The 18,702-nt window shown below is 37.1% G+C and overlaps 1 protein-coding gene across 1 annotated transcript in view; it reads right to left on the minus strand.

Moving 5' to 3' along the window:
* The window catches only part of LOC107806897 (phosphatidylinositol 4-kinase alpha 1-like), a 34,552-nt gene extending 18,900 nt beyond the window's left edge, over positions 1-15,652 (minus strand). The window contains exons 1-14 of the mRNA XM_075254699.1: positions 14,404-15,652; positions 13,778-14,119; positions 13,528-13,683; positions 10,430-10,600; positions 10,130-10,288; positions 9,913-10,040; positions 9,529-9,835; positions 4,502-4,670; positions 4,131-4,348; positions 2,938-3,096; positions 2,656-2,838; positions 1,703-2,197; positions 1,224-1,583; positions 196-410 (exon numbers count right to left, since the gene is read on the minus strand). Of these exons, the coding sequence (XP_075110800.1) occupies positions 196-410; positions 1,224-1,583; positions 1,703-2,197; positions 2,656-2,838; positions 2,938-3,096; positions 4,131-4,348; positions 4,502-4,670; positions 9,529-9,835; positions 9,913-10,040; positions 10,130-10,288; positions 10,430-10,600; positions 13,528-13,683; positions 13,778-14,119; positions 14,404-15,243 (3,902 nt within the window). The 5' untranslated portion in view covers positions 15,244-15,652. The remainder of the gene's footprint in view (positions 1-195; positions 411-1,223; positions 1,584-1,702; positions 2,198-2,655; positions 2,839-2,937; positions 3,097-4,130; positions 4,349-4,501; positions 4,671-9,528; positions 9,836-9,912; positions 10,041-10,129; positions 10,289-10,429; positions 10,601-13,527; positions 13,684-13,777; positions 14,120-14,403) is intronic.
* Between the last annotated feature and the right edge of the window lie 3,050 nt (positions 15,653-18,702).

Consider the following 18,702-nt stretch of genomic DNA (forward strand, 5'->3'; position numbering starts at 1 on the left):
GAATGAAACATATTGAATCCATTGAGATAAACTTCCATAAACAAATAGACATATGTTTGCGAGCAACTTAATGTCTATTAGCAAGCTATCAGTCAGAAATGATGAGCAAGGAACTTCCACTACGCATTCCATGCCTGTATTCACAATGCAGGCAAGCATATCAGTCCAATTAAATGCAAGCTCATAAGTTTTTACCTATATATTCTGTCTTCCAGAAGCTGAAGCCCAGCCCTGAGGTTTTGCAAATTACCCTGTGACTTGCACGAGCAAAACTTCAGCCCAAGTAGCATCAGGGTGAAAAATGTGCCAGTAGCAGCAGGGTGGGAAGAAAAGTTCCAAGGTAGTTTGGTGGTTCCTTGCAACAACCTCCCTAAAAGTAAAAGCTGTGAAACACTAAAATGTCGAACAACCTGCAAAGACAAGTTTTTCAAAACAAAAAAAAAACTACAACTTGAACATTTATGAAATACATTTAAGAGAATCAAAAGGCTGAAACAATGATTGTTTTAGCAACATTTTCAAGAGAACATAAAGGCAGCTTTTTCACAAAAAAGGTTTGTTGTTTGTTTATTTTTCAATGTATGGTTTAAGCCATGTTTCATAGACAACTATTGACAGTCTGGAAAAAGAGTGTTGCAAGAAGTCAAAGAGCAAAAACTGAGAAGCCGTCAAGGAACAGAAAATATAATCATTTCAATTGTGATGAAGTTAGTAGAAAAAATTATAGTAGTTGTTTTACCACGGCATCACCACAGTCCAACTAATCCAAACACAGATTCAACAAGCCAAGTACTCCTCTATCATAGTACTCTACATAGAAACAGCATTAGTGCGAGAAATTGGTGAGGGAGGAAACCAACGAGGGTCCTCTCTTACAAGTGCTGGAAGATACTTGTAAAAGTTATACCAGACGAAAATATGATGAAAGAGAGAAACAACAGCTAAAGACACCAATATTGTGAAGTAGGTATTGCTAATTTGCCATGGAAAATCACATCTATTTAACTCGAAACCCTAGTACTTGAGTATTATGATTGAAGCAAAACATCATATTGACATATTCATCTAATTAAATTTCAAATAAGTGATAGGCCAACTGTACTGTAACATCATCTCTAACCTAACCATTTTTGGGTGGACAATAGATCAGTGTATGTTTGATTATCGCATTGGTTCATAGGGAGCAGCTAAGAGAGTGAAAGCATTAAAACATTGATAATCACCTCAAAACGATCAATGAAAAACCCAAGCCATAGTTTGTGGGCAAATATTTGATCAACGGGATCCTTTTCAGGTGGTGCTTCTGGCTCCCCGGCAACCAGGTGAGGCCTTAATTTAGCAGCAGGTCCACTACACCTAACTTCAGATGCAAAAAGACCTTGCTTTGTGTCGACTGTCCACAACCATGCATCGACAAGCTCAGCAAGTACCAGAGAACACAGTTGAGGAGCAGCTGAAACCAACCATGTCCAAATAAATACACCAGTCTCCATGGCATCAGATGTCAATATATAAGCTGGGCACCAGCAAAGAAGACGTAAAAGTTGTGAAAAGCTTTCTACATTTGATTTAGTATCTGAACCCTGTGGACAACAGCAAATAGGTAACATGTAAAGCGATAGAAAATTTAAGGGGAGAAAAAAGAAAGTTTCATCCCAGCCTAAGAAAGCAAAGACTGGTAGGAATTAGAAACTTTCTGTACCAGATGAGAGAGAAGCAAAGCAGTTGCTTGAGAACAAGTTTCATGGAATGATGACTTATCCACTTCTTCCCCTTTTTCTGCAGTATTAACAAATTTCTGCAGCAGTCGGACAAACTTTGTAAGTAAAACCTCAGAAAAGGACTCAGGTTTTGGCTGCAAATTATCCACCATATCACCGGGACCCAATGCTGGCCGATCAAGGCTACCAATACTCTCATATAACCTTCTCATCCCAGCAATTTCTCCAGCATGATTACACTTCGCAGTTGCACTGATCATACCAGTACTGAGCACCTCTAAATTAAACGCCTCCGTCAATTTTAATTTTGCTCCAGATGCTGCAGCTGCTGCAGCCATAACAGCAGGAATATTTGCTGTTTTTGTTCCGGTCCAACAATCATTTTTACCAGTACCAATTTTTATCTCGGATAAGAGAGAAACAACTTCTGCTGTAGGCTGTGATTTTTGCCAAGTGTTTGCTTTACAAAGCTTTTCCTGAAGCAAGGAAAGAGAGACTAGCTAATAGTATGTAAAATAGAAAGTGTAAAAGGATGGCAAAGAAGGTAAAAATCCAGTACATCTGTACAAACCACGCAAATTCAGATCTTTCGGCAAAAAGGTATCTGACATTTTAAACTTCGTTACTAAATAAAGCTAAAATACCATCTGCACACAAAATATTTACTCCTACATAAAAAAGACAATGTGTTTACCAATGTTAAAGGCTAGTGATGTTTTTCCAACAAAATAATATTTTGACAGCATGTATTGTAGCGGAGAGAGGGACCCAAATATTCATTTTGCACTCTAAGCAAAGTGCATCAATCCCTTAGCAAGAGCATATGCACAAGAAAATGAACATAGACGAACAAACATACTTGAAAAATGTAATACGGAGGGAAAAAAAAGTGATACAGCATGTCATGAAACTCGAAACTGATGGAATAAAGAACCTGAAGAAGCCCCTGACTAGTACAAGGAGCCTGTGAAAGTGAAACAATTATCCATTCGCGAACAGTCCTTTGGTACAAAGAGCGAATAGTAGCAACACAAGCAGGATCATTGACTACAGATGAAGGTGGATCATTGTGCACAGAAAACAACAGTGAATCTAGACAAGAAGAATTCCACAAAATCTGCAAGCCAATAAATTATTTAACCGTTAGTATCAACCAATGGCAAGAAGCAAAGTAAAACAAATTTGACACTCAGTACAAGCAGCAGTGAAACACCACCTGAGGAAAGCGATCTCTTAATTGATTCAGCAAATTGACTGAGATATCTCGTATATGCTCATCCCTTTGAGACAAATTTTTTACAAGGAAACTGGCATGTGTGGACAACGTAGATTCCCTATACTCTGCTTCAGGTCCAGTCTCAGACATCCTATCCTCCTGCAGCAAGTTACTGGGATCTTATGACCTTAATGTAAAAAGACAAAAAAGACAAGAAACTGAATGGGGAGGCAAGAGAAGAGGATCAGCAATTTATGTTTGTTTAAAAACTATGATCTCCATTAGCTTTTTCACTAAGAAAAAGTAACTAAAAAGGGATGCTATACAGTTCAAAGTTGATTTCTAATGTGACGAACTTTGTCCATAACAGTTTCAAAATGTTCGTCTTCAGCTAAAGAAACTTAAAATGCTCTAAGTCGAGTACAGATATACGCATTTGCCTCCAGATGCAAAAAGAATGCCCCTTATCCCTATTTTCTACGATAAATTCCCACGCAATCCCCTAAAGATTCTAGATGGAAATAGGCTACGCCGTTTGATGCATATGATGGTGAAATGCAATAACCAATAAGAAGCAAAATAATCAGCAGTTTTGGTCTGAACTCGTTCAGAAAGAGAAAACAACAATGAAAACAACATATTATTTAGGCAATTGAGAATTTTGCAAACAAAACGAGGGGCTAAATTGTTTCGAAGACAGAAATTGGAAGCTAACAAATTCGTAAAGAGAGAAAGGAAGACAGTTATTAAAATATCCATATGGGAAACACACACAGCAAAGGATATTTAACGTACAAGATACACATATAAATTGTAAACAAAGCTGAATACAGAACATTATTGCACATAAGTTAAAAATACAAACAAGATGTATACAAAGATGAATGCTGAATTTTATAGATATAAGTTAAAATGTTTAAGTAAACAAACCTATCACACTCTGAAAATATACAGTTTAACTGTTCTTTTTTGTTTCACTGCATTTGGTATTCAACAATATTTTTCATTTAGTTCTATGAATTCTCGATGATTTGTGCATTCTGTTTCTTTCACTTAACTTGCATTTCTGGTATCCTTCAACCATCATATTACAGTACCCGTTTTAAGAAAATTTAGATATCCTGGTAATTTATAACCTTATAACTGCAAGTGATTAGTGTGTACAGCAAGACATAGCAGAAAGTTATAAGTACCAGCCACGCTACTGCTGTTTCAAAAGCCCTGTGAACAATTGCAGTCAAGCACTGAGAGACAGCCGGCGTGAGACCAGGACTCTTTAAGTATTCGAAGACACAGCTGAAGGCACTTCTAGAAGCTGTTGAACTAGGGCCCACACTGAGAATCCCACCGTTACTACTAAACCGTATGATCTCCAAAAACGCTACAGCAAGTAGATAAGTTGACTTGACACCTGTAAAGGCCAAATAAAAATTATCTGTGAAGCCTAGAAACATCTCGATCATCATTTGTATCTAAGCAAAGAACATCTCCAAAACAATTAAAATTCATTAAGAACTTGATTTCCTTCTCAAACCAAATCCGAACACGAAGAAATTCAACAAACCGGAAATTGTGCTCATCGCTGAAACTTCCATACGCCCTCCTAAAGCAGCAGAAAGAGCAGTTCTTTGGCTAACGGCGGCTTTCTCATTGCCACTACCACGCCGACTACCTGGGTTATGAAGAGCATTAAGTTCCAACTCATCTTCAAGCCACTTCACGGAGCTCACAACCTGGTAAACAGCACGTCTTAGACACCTTATATAAATTATTTGGTTAAACGAATTACATTATTAACATGAAACGAGAAATATTACAAGATTCAAGACGAAAAGAAATCGCACATTTATTGGCCTGTTACTTTTGAAGTTATGGCTTGTGAGTAGGATAAACTATACCACCTTGAAGTAAATAACAAGAACAACCCATATAATCTTTCTAGTCTCTTTTTCTCCACATATCACATCCCTCACAGTGGTTTAAAAGCTAAAAGCGGACAAAAACTATATGATTAAAGCGAGAAGTGAAGCGAAGGCTTCCTTGAAGTGAGTTGTACAATTTACAAAATATAAACTTCGCTTTACTTGAAGTGAGTTGTACAATTTACAAAATATAAAAATATAAACATATATCAGTTTAGTACTATAATAATATCATAATTAATATAACCAATTTTTGAGAAGACAATTAATATAACTACTTCTGGCATCCAGTATGCAATAATATTGATAGTAATCCAGCTTCTCAAAGTTGAGATTCAAAAAGCCAACAATTTTTTGTTGGGATCACTTTGTGTATCATTGTTTGAAGCATAATGTTGATAGTAATCCAGCTTCTCAAAGTTGAGATTCAAAAAACCAACAATTTTTTGTTGGGATCACTTTGTGTGTCATTGTGGTTTAAAAGCTAAAAGCGGACAAAAACTATATGATTAAAGCGAGAAGTGAAGCGAAGGCTTCCTTGAAGTGAGTTGTACAATTTACAAAATATAAAAAAATAAACATATATCAGTTTAGTACTATAATAATATCATAATTAATATAACCAATTTTTGAGAAGACAATTAATATAACTACTTCTGGCATCCAGTATGCAATAATGTTGATAGTAATCCAGCTTCTCAAAGTTGAGATTCAAAAAACCAACAATTTTTTGTTGGGATCACTTTGTATCATTGTTTGAAGCACAAACTTCTATGAAGCGCATGGCTTCCCTCATCAGACGACAAGCCTTCATTTCACCGATTCAAGCGACGAAGCAATGGCTTTTAACAACATTGATCCCTCCCTTCTCAAATAATTGAGAGCCCTAAAGCGAGGCTCAAAACATGTTGAGCGTTTCGCCTCGCTTTGCGGGCGCTTCAGTGTCTCATCAAGGCTCTCAGACATATTTTTCCTTGCCAATGAGTGTAATCTTAAAAATGCAACGATGGATAATTGATATTTCACTTTATCGTTATTTTTTCTTCAATTTGTTTGTTCATATATTTGTTATTCATGCTTATAATTATTGGTCATGGACTACATATACATATTTTTACTTTTTCTCCAGTTGCGCTTTTTTTCATTAAAGCTCGTACTTTATTTGCGCTTTGCGCTTAAAGCCCCAACGGGCCTTAGAGTTTTTTTGTGTTTTTCGCCTTTGATAACACTAATTGAGATCAAGAAAAATATCAAACATGTGGATAACTAAGTTATCTTTAGACATGTGATATCCTTATTTTCGGTTTGGAAGTAAATGCACCAATACTGCAGTTCTTTCCGGTCGGTCAAAAGGACCAAAACAAAAGAGACAGCCATATAAGAAACTTATGTAATGAGAACTCGAGGAACTTTATTTTTTTGATAACCAAGAAATCCCCGAGGCCCGGTGGCCCTTGATCCAAAATTCGATAGATGGTGGGGCCGCCACTCTACCTTTCTCGACTTAAATACCAGGCTTTTGTCTGCCGCAAGTTCAAACACGTATTGTGCACCTAATCCACAAATCACGGGATGCAATCTTACCACTTGACCATAGCCCTGAGGGCAAGAAATTGAAGAACACAATCACAAGACATGCTCATATAAAAATCGTCTAATGACAGGTTTTTCTAGAAACCTTAGCTACATTCATATAATTAGATGTGCTAAAGTAAAGGATCAAGGATGTCACGAAATATATTAGGGTTAGAAAGGCTTGTGATAAACCCAAATAGTATCCGTATAAAGGTTTGGAAGTGCCTTTGGGATGTCGGAATACCATAACTAACCAAGTTATTCAATGTTATTATATTAAGAAGTGAAAAGATGCCAAACAAGTGGACAAGAGTACCTTGGTTCTGACTATAAAACAAATGAGATGTTCAAAGTTGTGTGAACCAACTAGATATAAACTGAGTCTATGATGAAACTTCAGTAAAGAACAACAGAGTGTAGCCTTGGAGACATTAGAACACTGCAAATGTGATAAGCGACAAGTTTGGTTTTGTGTCTAAGCAGAACTACAACCAAAGATATATTATTGAAGATTGATGAAAGTTTATAGAGAGACGAAGAAGGATCTCCATGTGCTACTCATTGACATAGATAAAAAATAGATATGATAAAGTGCTATGAAAGGTCTTTTGGTGGGTGTCTTGAAAAAAAGGAACTCATACCAAATATGTAATTACTGTAAAAGATATTTAAGAGCAAGTTGTCACGTGTGAGAATAGTGAGAAATGTTTCTCATAACATAGGATTTACACCAAGGATCTACCTTGAACTGATACTTGTTTTAGCCCAGTTATGCATGAATTAACCACTAGTATCTTGATAGCATACTGGATGATATTCATTATATACAATTTGCAGGTGATATTGTGTTAACTCACAAACTAGCTAGGGAATACTGTGGAGAACTACTTTAGAGAGTAAGTAGTTTAGAATAAGTAAAAGTAAACATAATACATGAACAACAAGTTTAGGCCAGTGTTATCAAAGGCGAAAAGCGCAAAAAAAGCTCTAAGATCTGGTGGGGCTTTAAGCGCAAAGCGCAATAAAGTGCGAGCTTTCATAAAAAAAAAAAAAAAAAAAAAAAAACATATATATATATATATATATATATATATATATATATATATATATGCACGCTTACCGAAGCGTTGGATAATTTTACTAAATATATGTATTAATAATGTACGAAAATGGATAAGTAGGAAAAAATGACCCCACTTGACATAAATTGTGTCTTGGTGTGTTGGTTATGTGCTTGATTTTGCTCTAAGAGGTCAAAGGTTCAAACCTCAACTAGTACATTTTTTTTTTGCAAATATTTGAGAGAGCCTTTGTGGTTAAAAATTGTGATGAAGTAGAATTGAACTCGGGACCTTTTATAACTTAAGACTCAACAAAATCAATAGACTGAGGCTATTTCTTGTCTAAAAGGATGATAATCAAATTTATATTCCAGTTCCTCTATAAATTTCGACACCGCTTACCAAATTCTTGTGTACGCCCCTGTATATGTGTGTGTGTTATCCAAGACTAATATTTATAAGCATGAATACCAAATATATGGACAATGAAATTGAAGAAAATTTACGATAAAATGAAATATCAATTGTTTAGTGTCGCCTCTTCAGAATTACGCTCATTGGAAAGGAAAAGTATATCTTAAAGCCTTAATGAAAACACTTAAGATCTCGCTAAGCGAGACGAAGCGCCCAACATGTTTTGAGCCTCGCTTCAGGGCTTAAGCGCGCTTTTGAACTGTAGGCCCATAAGAAGAACGAAGATAAAATAAGATTGGACGGAATTGCTATGCCTATTTACAGAAAATTCGGATATCTAGACTTAGTGCTCTAAAGGAATGGCATAATACAGACCTAAAATAGGAATGGTCCAAATGGAAGATTGTTATGCGTTGTAAATTATGAAGATACCTAATAAAGCAAAAGATAAAAGATAAGTTCTATAGAACAGTTGTGAAACAGGCAATGTATATGAAAGTGAATATTATGCCTCAAATAAGTGTTGTCGAAATGCAAGTGTTAAGATCTCTACTTTTTCTGTTGAAGTGTTAAGATCTCCACTTTACTCCAAGAAAATGCAAATGTTAAGATGAATATACAATCATACAAAATTAGACAAGGTTAAAAACAATCACATCAGATAGAGGGTGCAAGTAGCACAAATAGAAGATAAATTGAGAGAAAGTCGTCTGAGATGGTTTGATCATATCCTAAGTAGAGATCCAATATGCCGTTCCTAAGCATGACAGTACAATAATTGAAGGTACTAAAAGGAGACAGTGCGAAGTGCAAAATCACGTTGAGAGAATTAGCCTCAAAAGAACTTTAATCTATCAGAATTAATGCTAACTTAGCTAACAACTAACAACTTTTAAGCAAGGATCCTGCAACATCAACTAGTTTGATTTAGACTTAGTTCTTATTGTTCTTTAAGTTACACTAGGTTTGGTAGAAATAAGTGTGAGATTTAGAGAATCCTAACTTAGAAAACCTTTAATTTGCCTAAACAGATAAATTATTTACGAATATTGGAATGAAATGGATGAAGGGGGGCCTTGGAGAAGGGGTGTCTTGGAGCAATGGTAAAGTTGTCTCCATGTGAGCTACAAGTCACGGGTTCGAGCTGTGGAAACAGCCACTAATGCTTGTATTAGGTTAGACTATTTACATCACACCCTTAGGGTGCGGTCCTTCCCCGAATCCTGCGTAACGCCGGATACGTTGTGCATTGAAATGAAATGGATCGGCAAAATGAACCTTTTTTCTGTTCATGTTGTTGTGATGTAGGTTTTCCAAAATGAACCGCGTCTTAATCAAGGAAGAAGAAGAAAAAGAGCAAAATATTAGAGCTAAATGAGCAAGAGGAATTACTAGGAAAACCGCTAAACTACTATGTTGGGATGAAAATATGTAGCACACATGACATAGGAATGCACCTACAGGTGCAACATCTTAAGCATTTTCTTAACATGTTTCTCGAGATTGACCTACAATAGTTGCAACAAGGCAGCAATTTCAACATAAGAAGTAACATTCTAGGAGAAGATGATAACAAACTTTTATGAGACGCTGAACTTCTAAGTCAGAACCAAACTTACAAGTGGTGGGGTTCCTTGAGAAATGCGTTGGACAGCAGAGGACCAATCAGCACTCCACATGTATGGACCACTCACCGCTTGAAGTGCAATTGCTCCCATGCTACCAACACTGTTTAGAGTCGTTGATACTAACTTTGCCATGCCATTAAGGTTCTGTAATGGAGGAGCTAACCCAAAGAGAGCAATATAGAACCACAAGTTTCTAAACAACTTCAAGAGTGAAGGTTCAACGTCTACAGTAGGATCAAAATCTGAACATATCTCAGCCACGGCAGGAAGGAGAGGCCCAAGAAAATCTGCTCCACTCCTGCAAAATACAGTCCCTGAGTTCATCCAGAAACACTCCAGTAAAGCACATTCTCAGCCAACATTACAAAAACCTACTTTCCGCTTTTTGACTCTGCAGCCAAGCCCACATCTGAGCACAGGGATAGCAAACGTTGACGGTAGTCTGTACGCAACTTAGGAGTAGTCAAGTCTCTGGCAATCAGAAGAAATCCTGCGGGAAGTGTCTAGAATGTGATTGAACATGTGAGCAATCGATCAATAAGAGATGGTGATAATTAACTGCTATAATATGATAAAAACACCATGAGCCCACCTCAACACGCTCTGTTGTGGCCTCTGGGGCTGTGGTCTTACTTTCAGCTGAGCCAACAGCAGCAAGCTTACTTAAGTAACTCCTTGTCATCAGAACAACAGCTTCACGGTAGGATTTCTCAAAACCTAAACTTGCCATACGAGCAACAGCATCAAGAAGCTGCAGCAGCTCAACAAAAACAGGTTGAGAAACTCAGAAAGTGATTCAATTAGCTCAGTTAACAGAGTAAAGGCTTTCAAAACTTGAGTAAATTTTGCAGAGATACTGCACTAGGTTTGTGATGAAAAGAGATTTTCATACTCGGAGTCTCAATAAGCCTGGTATTGATGCATCACGCTCCTCTAAACTTTCAATGAATTTAGGCAATATCATATCCACAATTTCAGGCCTCTTAACTGAAGAATTCAGATCAGCTAGTAACCTTATAACGTTCAACTGCAGGGAAGGAGCTGCCTGCTTCTCCTTCTCTACCTGGAAAAGTAGGCATTTGCAAATAATATAATCAAAACAGAGACTAATAAAGAAACACTAAGAGAATTAAGCAATATGTCCTCTATGAAAAAATGCAAATACATGTAAGCCTCTTAAGTGGGTGTTACCATATTCGACGAGATTCCCACACCTTGGTTTGTAGAAGTATTTCATGAATATAAAGCATTTATTGGAAAAGGAGAGGATATTTAGTGAATGTTTTTTTAGATTGTTAAGGGAATAAATACTATTTTGTCACAGGCCAACCAGAAAGATGCTTGTCTAATGGCACAACTATGAATTTGCTCATCAAACTGTGATTTCAAACCTCTACTTGCAGAAACTTAGATATTCCAAAGCTATAGCTCAGTTGGCTGGCTACCTGAACTTTCACCTTGTTGGTGAAGGTTCAATTCCCCACCATGTAATCCTCGCCCCCATTTCCCCTTCCCCTATCCCTATGTAATTAAAAAAAATTGAAAAAACAATAAATAAATAAAAAACAAAAAAAAATCTATACTTCAGCTATAGGTTTTGCAGCCTGTAAAGCCGGATAACAAGCAAACTTCAATGTAAATGGATGCATATAAGCTATAAAAGTATTAGATTTCAATACTTTATCATCAGCAAATGTCAAGAAGAAAACCAAGAGATTTTCTCAGATCAAACGAAAACTAACTTCGATTATTTTCTTTGATGAGTAAACTATTTTCAACTTCTTTTATTGGTAACATATCTTCTTCTTCTTTTTTTGAGAGGGAATCATTAAACAATTCCTTATCAGTCTTGACTCCTTTCAATATGAACAATAATTCAACCGATTTAATTGACTAGTACATAACAAGTATGGAACAAAGAAATATAATGGTACTAGGTTGACCTAAAGTGTTCCTATTTATATAGCAGGATCAAATAGAATTGAAGGAAAATGAATGTGATAAGACAGAATTTTTGATAAATTATATTTTTTTGATTGGTAACTATCTCAACTTTTTTGATACAAACTTTTCACAACATTTACATCGAACAACAACGAAACGAAATATTTCACATGATATACCAATTAACTCCTAAAGGTAAATCAAACATACAGGTCCCTAAGCAAGCATTCAAAAAGCTAGCACAATTTCTAAGGGTTCTGTGACTCACAAGAAAAATCCTTCCCTTCTGTGAGCCTAGGAGAAACCAGAAACTCAACAGTGCAGATTAAACCACTAATCAAGACATTAAATGCCAAAAGTTTTGTCCTTGCAACATGAAAGAGCACATTCAGTTTTTTATTATCAAAATAGAGAAAGAGCAAATTTCTGAGGGAAATAAAGAGGATGCTTACACAACAATCAGTTGTAAAAATTACAGACATTTGAGGCACAAGTCAATCTTGTCCGTTCTTAGGCCTTAAAAAACAACCAAATCTAAGAAAAAACAAAGCTCACAGACTAATCTTGAACTCAAACTTGATAACACAGTTTTACTTCAAGAAAAAATAGATAAAAGCTTGAATAATGACCTAGTAATTGAAGCAGAACACAATGAAGCTAGACTCTAGAGTTGGGGCACAAGGAAGCTAGACTCTACTGGAGTAAATTAAGAGGGAGAAAGATAGATGAACTTAATTTACATTAACTGTAAGATCACGTGAACTGCAGAAGTCACCACACATTTTAACACAGATTCAATGACACAATCTCTGATCTATAAAATCAAAAGGGTTTTCACCACTCCAAGTTATCAACATGAAAAATCTGATAGGAAACAATCAACCTGGAAATGCCAGTTTTTGTGGGACAGGGAAGGAGTGGCATTAATTAGCAGTGTGCTAGATACTCTTCAAACATACTTAATGTCTCATTTCTATGACATCAAAGGTGGAAATGCTGCTCAACAGCATAGGAAGGACTTTTATGTGGGAAGGAAAAGCGAAAATCTTTTTTGGCAGAATACCTCGTGACCCCCCTAAACTTGACATGTTTTATTTAGTGCACACTGAGTATACACAGAGTATATACCAAGTAAAAGTTCAATGTCACAAAAATATCTTCCTTCAATTCCAGGCCATCAATTATGACGAAACATTTTTTTTGTTTTTTCATCAGTATAACCAAAAAGGTTGCTTTTATAGTTTAGGCTTAGCTAGGTAGATAAAATGGTAACAAAAAAAAACCCATAATTTTGCAAGGAAAAAACACTAGCTTCTCAAGCACATTGAGGTAAATATGACATCACAAAAATAAACCTGAAAATGCTAAAAAGGAGCAATCTTGACACACAAAAGTGGGAACTTTTACCTTGAAAATGCTAAAAAGGAGTAATCTTGACACACAAAAATGCTTACAGTTGTTAGCTTGTTGTAAATGGAAAGATGTGAAATAGACATTTTGATAGAGTCTTTTTAGCTTTTTAAGGCTTAGCCTGCTTTATTCAAAGCTTGTATATATTCCTGCACTCTCATATTGCTGGTTTTACTGTGACAAGATTCTTACTATACCTATCAAAAAAAAAAAAAGAGGAAGAGGAAGAGCCAGATGGCAGATTCTTCTTTTGTAGACTACTAATGTGCGTCAAGGAGAAAACAAAATTAAAAAGAATAAATAAAAAGTCATAGGAAGTTATTGTACATAGTAATAGATGTGTTTATCCATATATGTCCAGTATAATAGTTTAATCAGGAAAAAATTACCGAAATGACTTATACTAGAACAAATGATACTAACAACATTCTACCTTCCAGAATTGGCTCCATTTGCAACATGCGGAGCAAATGACTAGCAACTTTAACTTGCAAATAATTTTATCTAGCGACTCCAAACAACAGGCAATGTTTACTACCTCTTGATTCATCAACAAACATCCATTTACTTCCACTAGCTCATGATAAATGGGTGCGAGTTATTCAAATGGGCAATAAACTGCAAGGTAAAACTAACCTCTTCCTCATAACGATTCCTTTCACAAATAGGAAAGCCCATAATAAAAGTGTCCACAGGAGATCGATCCTTGTTCCATCCAAACTGAATTATCTCGCAACTTGTCTTCAACACGCTTTCAAACAAGGCCCCCTGGTTGCTGCCCCAACTGTCTGCCTGTGGTGAAAAAACCCATAATCAAGAAGTTATGCTAGATTCTACAATCACCATTGAACCATTAAGTGCGACTTAATGCAGCTGAATGTTGTACCTGAGCACATGTCGCCAGCACAAGAGGCTTAAACCGAATGAGCAGCACTCGAAGCATCTGACCATCACGAGCAACAGCAGCATGGGAAATTCCAGAAAGCAAGGAGCGGAATAGCTCTTCACATGCTCTCAACTTTCGCCACACTGAGAATAAACATGCCTCTGCAGCCTCTATCAATGAAGCAAGAGCTCCCTGCAACAATCTTTTTGATGATTTTCCATCCAAATCAAGTGATGCAAGAGTTTTAATCTGCAATCTGGCTGCTGCTTGATAAACAGCAAGTTTGGCATTGATCCTAACTTTCAGCGACTGCCCTTGTTCTGACCAATCACGTTTCCTTATCTGCCAGTCAACCAAGTTAATTAGACCATCCTTTTCACTAACTTTTCCATCTTCTCTTCTAACGAGCAATAAACCACACATTTATTGAAATAAACTGCAATTACACCATGCTTTCTAGTAACATGCAATTTCTACTCTGAAGAAAAGGCACCACGGATAATTAAACAGAATAAACTACAATTTAAACCAACCCTTTTTCCGCAACAATGCAGCTATTATCCTAAAGACCAAAAATTCACCACATATATTAAACTGAATAAACAGCAGTATCTTGAAATGTTTACCTTTAAAAATGCTACCATCGACTGAAATTGCTGCTTTACGATACCTCTAACATTATCCAATAGATTGGCCTCAATAGAGACTTTTCCCAGGACATTTCCTATCAATTTCAAAGCCATTTCTCTTTTCTCAATGCTATCAAGTGGCTCCTCTTCGAATGAGGCAATGGCTCGTTGTTTCTCTGCACTGCCATCTCCATCATTGTACCCACCACCACTACTTCCACCTAACAAATCTATATTGCTACCGCTCATAGGTGAACTATGAGAGGAAGAAGTTCCAAGCAGCTCTCGGGGAGAGCTAGGGACAAAATTATCAAACTGCTCGAGCAGACCCGAAACCAACTTATTAGCATCAGAAGGAACAATAGGAGGGAAATAATAACACATTGCTTTCAAAACTGCCTTCGAAATCCCCAAATCTCCACTCCTGTTACCTAAAGCCGATGTCACAATATCCCCCGTGAATCTAGCTACGTCGGCAGAAAATTCCGGAGACAATTCACATGCTTTACAAATATATTCCAAAAGATCACGGAAAAATGAAACAATTGAGTCGTTTGTAAGGGATTGAGGCCAAAAGTGCGGGTTAAAAGAGGAAGGAATTGAACGATAGAACGCGAGAACGAGGGATTTGGGCATTTCATCCGAATGGTTAGGACATTTGGAGAGGAATCGTGCAACGGCGAGTATGGCATTGAGTTGAGACCTTGAAACCCTAGGAGAAGATCCAACGAGTAAGGCTTCTGCTGGAGGGCATCTGCCGCATATCCATGCTAATTTCTCTGCGAATTGAGCTGGGTTTTGTGCGATTAAATCACATAGCTCAATCAATGACTCCATTTTTAGAAATAATTATGTCAACAGAATGAACCAAAAAAATTTAAAGAAATGACAACTAGATCAGGAAATAATAGGCAAAATCAAAACTGGAAAGGGCCCGATCGGCTGGATCAGGGACCTGGAGGAAAATGGAAATGTGACGGAGCCAAAAGAATTCACGAATGCGGTAGTGGATATTATTATTATAGATTTAATAGGAAAATTGTAATAAGAATGTGTCAAAGAGGATAATGGAGGAGAAATGAGGTGCAATTCGTGAATTCCGATGCCGGCTCCTTGTTACTTTTTCAGTTTGGGGGAAGCACACTGCACATCGCGCGCCTCGCTCAGATTTTTTTGTCTTTTTCCCCAGAATTTTGATGCAGGCGCGAATTATTCGGCAGAATTAACTGGACTCCGTGCGTCTCGTAGTTTCATACTCTGTGATAGTATTATTTAAGTAGGAACAAATCAAAAATTGCCCCTAAACTATACTATGAAATGGTTTTAATTTATTTTTTAAAAAAAGTTGGGTCAAATATGTTTTTGCCGTTATCAAAATGGGCTAAATTTATTTTGCTAACAAAAAACTTATACCTATTTTTTTTTTAAGTTTTAATATGTACCCACTTTTTAAACAACTTCAACCTCCTTCTCCTCCTTCGTTTTCTTCTTCTTCTTTCTTCTGCTGTTATTGGTGTTGCTATGAAACTTCAATTCATGGGATGATTGTCATAAGTATGTTTATCAGATTATTTAAAAATAAATTATAAATAATTACGTAAGTTAGTAGACAATAATTTGTGAATATTTCCACGTACGGGAAGTTTAAAGTCACACTTAGTGATTCTTTTCATGATATTTTGTTCTTTTCACGTTTATTATTTCCAAAATTTTATGATTTAGATACTGTTGGCAATCTGATTATTTTATAGTAGTCTGATTATGACAAAACTAATGAATCCGGGACAAGAAAAACTTCAACTTATTTAGTGCTGAAGTTTTTACAAATGAACTAAATAATTTCAGCATATGCTGAAGTTCTTGAAAAAGCTTAATGACAAAACTAATGAATCCAGGACAAAAAAACTTCAGCTTATTTAGTGCTGAAGTTTTTACAAATGAACTAAATAACTTCAGCATCACAAAACTTTAGCTACTAGAATGCTTCAGTTCAGCAATTACAAATAAAAACTTCAGCAAATAGAGAACAATACTTCAACACCAGAATGTTTAAGTTCAACAACTACAAACAAAAACCTCAGCGTACTTGGTTCAGCAATTTTTGCTACTTCAGGCTCGTCTAATAGAATGCTGAAATTTGTGTGATTGCCTTTACTACTTCAGGTACGTATGCTGAAGTTACGCGAAAAAGTGGGTACGCTTACAATTTTTTTTGCAAAGCAGGTACAAGTTAAAACGTGACCCAAAAAGCGGATATAGATGTAAATGCTCCAACGAAAAGTTAATGAAATAAGGAAGAATTACAACCCTTGTCACTTGGCCTAACAGCCTAATAAAAAATGGCCCACGTTTGAAGTCCTTACTGTGACGACCCGGCCGGTCGTTTTAAGATTTTACGCCCTGATCCCCTATTAACTGCATTCCCCATGTTCGAGGTAAGTGACTTGCCTAACCTTGTGTGGGGGAACTCCCCTTAGGATTTGGTATTGTTGATATATGAAATGCCTTGTACGTGAGGTGACGAGTACGTACATATGCTAATTGTTGAAAATCATGCTTTCATTTAGTAACTATAACTGTGTTTTCTTCCCTGCTTATACTGCTTGCAATTTAAGCCTATTGTTAGCTTAGGAAAGCATGTCTAATTGACTTAATTGCTTTACTTGCTCAAACTGCTTTATTTGAATTCCGTGCAACATGCTAGGTTAGAAATACCTGTTTTAGCTTGGTATGAAATTTGGATTGAACTAAATAATGTTTGTGTTGCTGTTGTGTGTTTACTTTAGGACTACGGGACGGTATCCTGGTAGATCCCCTTGCATGTTTACTTTGGGACTACGGATTTGCATTCCAGTAGATCCCCCTGCACATTTATATTGGAACTACGGGACTGGACCTGGTAGATTACCCTAATACTGGGCATTTACATTTGGGGACTATGGATCGGGATTTAGGTAGATCCCCGACGCACTATGAGTTAGACTATGGGACGACACCCGGAAGATCCATTGGACATTTACATTTGGGGGCTACAGGACGGTATCCTGGTAGATCCCCGGTTTGTTGGATATTTACGTTTGGGGGCTATAGGACGGTATCCTGGTAGATCCCCGGTTGCTATCTCTGTGTTGAGCTATATTCTTTCTGTGATGTTTTTCTCTGTTGTATTTGTTGTTATTCTTATTATCTTGTGTTACTTCATACTATTAGCATTTAATTATATTGTCATATTCTATACTGTTTTACCTTATTTTTCAGCTATAATTAGTAGGGCCCTGACCTTCTTCGTCATTACTCGATCGAGGGTAGGCTTGGCACTTACTGAGTACCGCTGTGGTGTACTCATGCCCTTTCCGTACATGTTTTTCATGTGCAGATCCAGGTACTTCGACTCAGACCTACTACCCTTGAGGCGAGGCAATTCTCTAGAGATTTCGAGGTATATCTGCCGCGTCCGCAGACCGAGGAGTCCCTTTCCATTCTCTCTTATAGTATTAACCCTTCTGTATTTACTTTTCTTTAGACATTCTGGAGTTAGACACTTGTAGTTATTCAACAGCTTGTGATTTCATGAGCATCCAGATTTTGGAAAGTTGTTCAGTTTTTGAGATCTTGTATTAGTATATGCTGAGCGGCATCTTAAACACTTCTATATTTGTTTATCTTCAGTTTTTATTAGTTTTTTCGCATTTTATTTCTTTTTTCGAAATTGTTAGGCTTACCTAGTCGTAGATACTAGGTGCCGTCACGACAGTTCATGGAAGGCGAACTTGGGTCGTGACAAGTCTCGCGGATCGGTATGGAGACGTCTGTACTTATCTACGAAAGGTTATGTAACTGTTAGGAAATTCCACTTCATTTGATTTCCCTATCGTGCGAGATTTTTGACATCACAATCCTAAACCTATATCTTCCATTCTCTCATAGATGGTGAGGACACGTGCTATCGTAGGTGCCCAGACACCCGCGCGAGCTGCTATAGAGGAGCCACCAGCAGTTCCGGCTGGAGACCAGGCGCCTAATACGCCTACTACTAATACTACTCCAGCAACTTTAGGAGACCTTAACACAGTTCCTGAGCATGTTTGGTACATTGGTTCAGGCGGGATTGATCCAAGTTGTATCGACTACTTCACAGATCAGGGAAGGGACCCAAACTTTCTCCGCCCCCACTCCAGAGCAGCGAGTTCGCATTGGTCAAGGTTCCAGGTGTCATGGCGACACAGCCTGTGGTCCCAGCTCAGCGGGTGGTGAGGATCCCTCGCCGAGTAGAGGACATGTGGGTCTAGGAGAGAG

Source organism: Nicotiana tabacum, chromosome 6 (genome assembly GCF_000715075.1).
Source record: "Nicotiana tabacum cultivar K326 chromosome 6, ASM71507v2, whole genome shotgun sequence".
Classification (NCBI taxonomy): Eukaryota; Viridiplantae; Streptophyta; class Magnoliopsida; order Solanales; family Solanaceae; genus Nicotiana; species Nicotiana tabacum.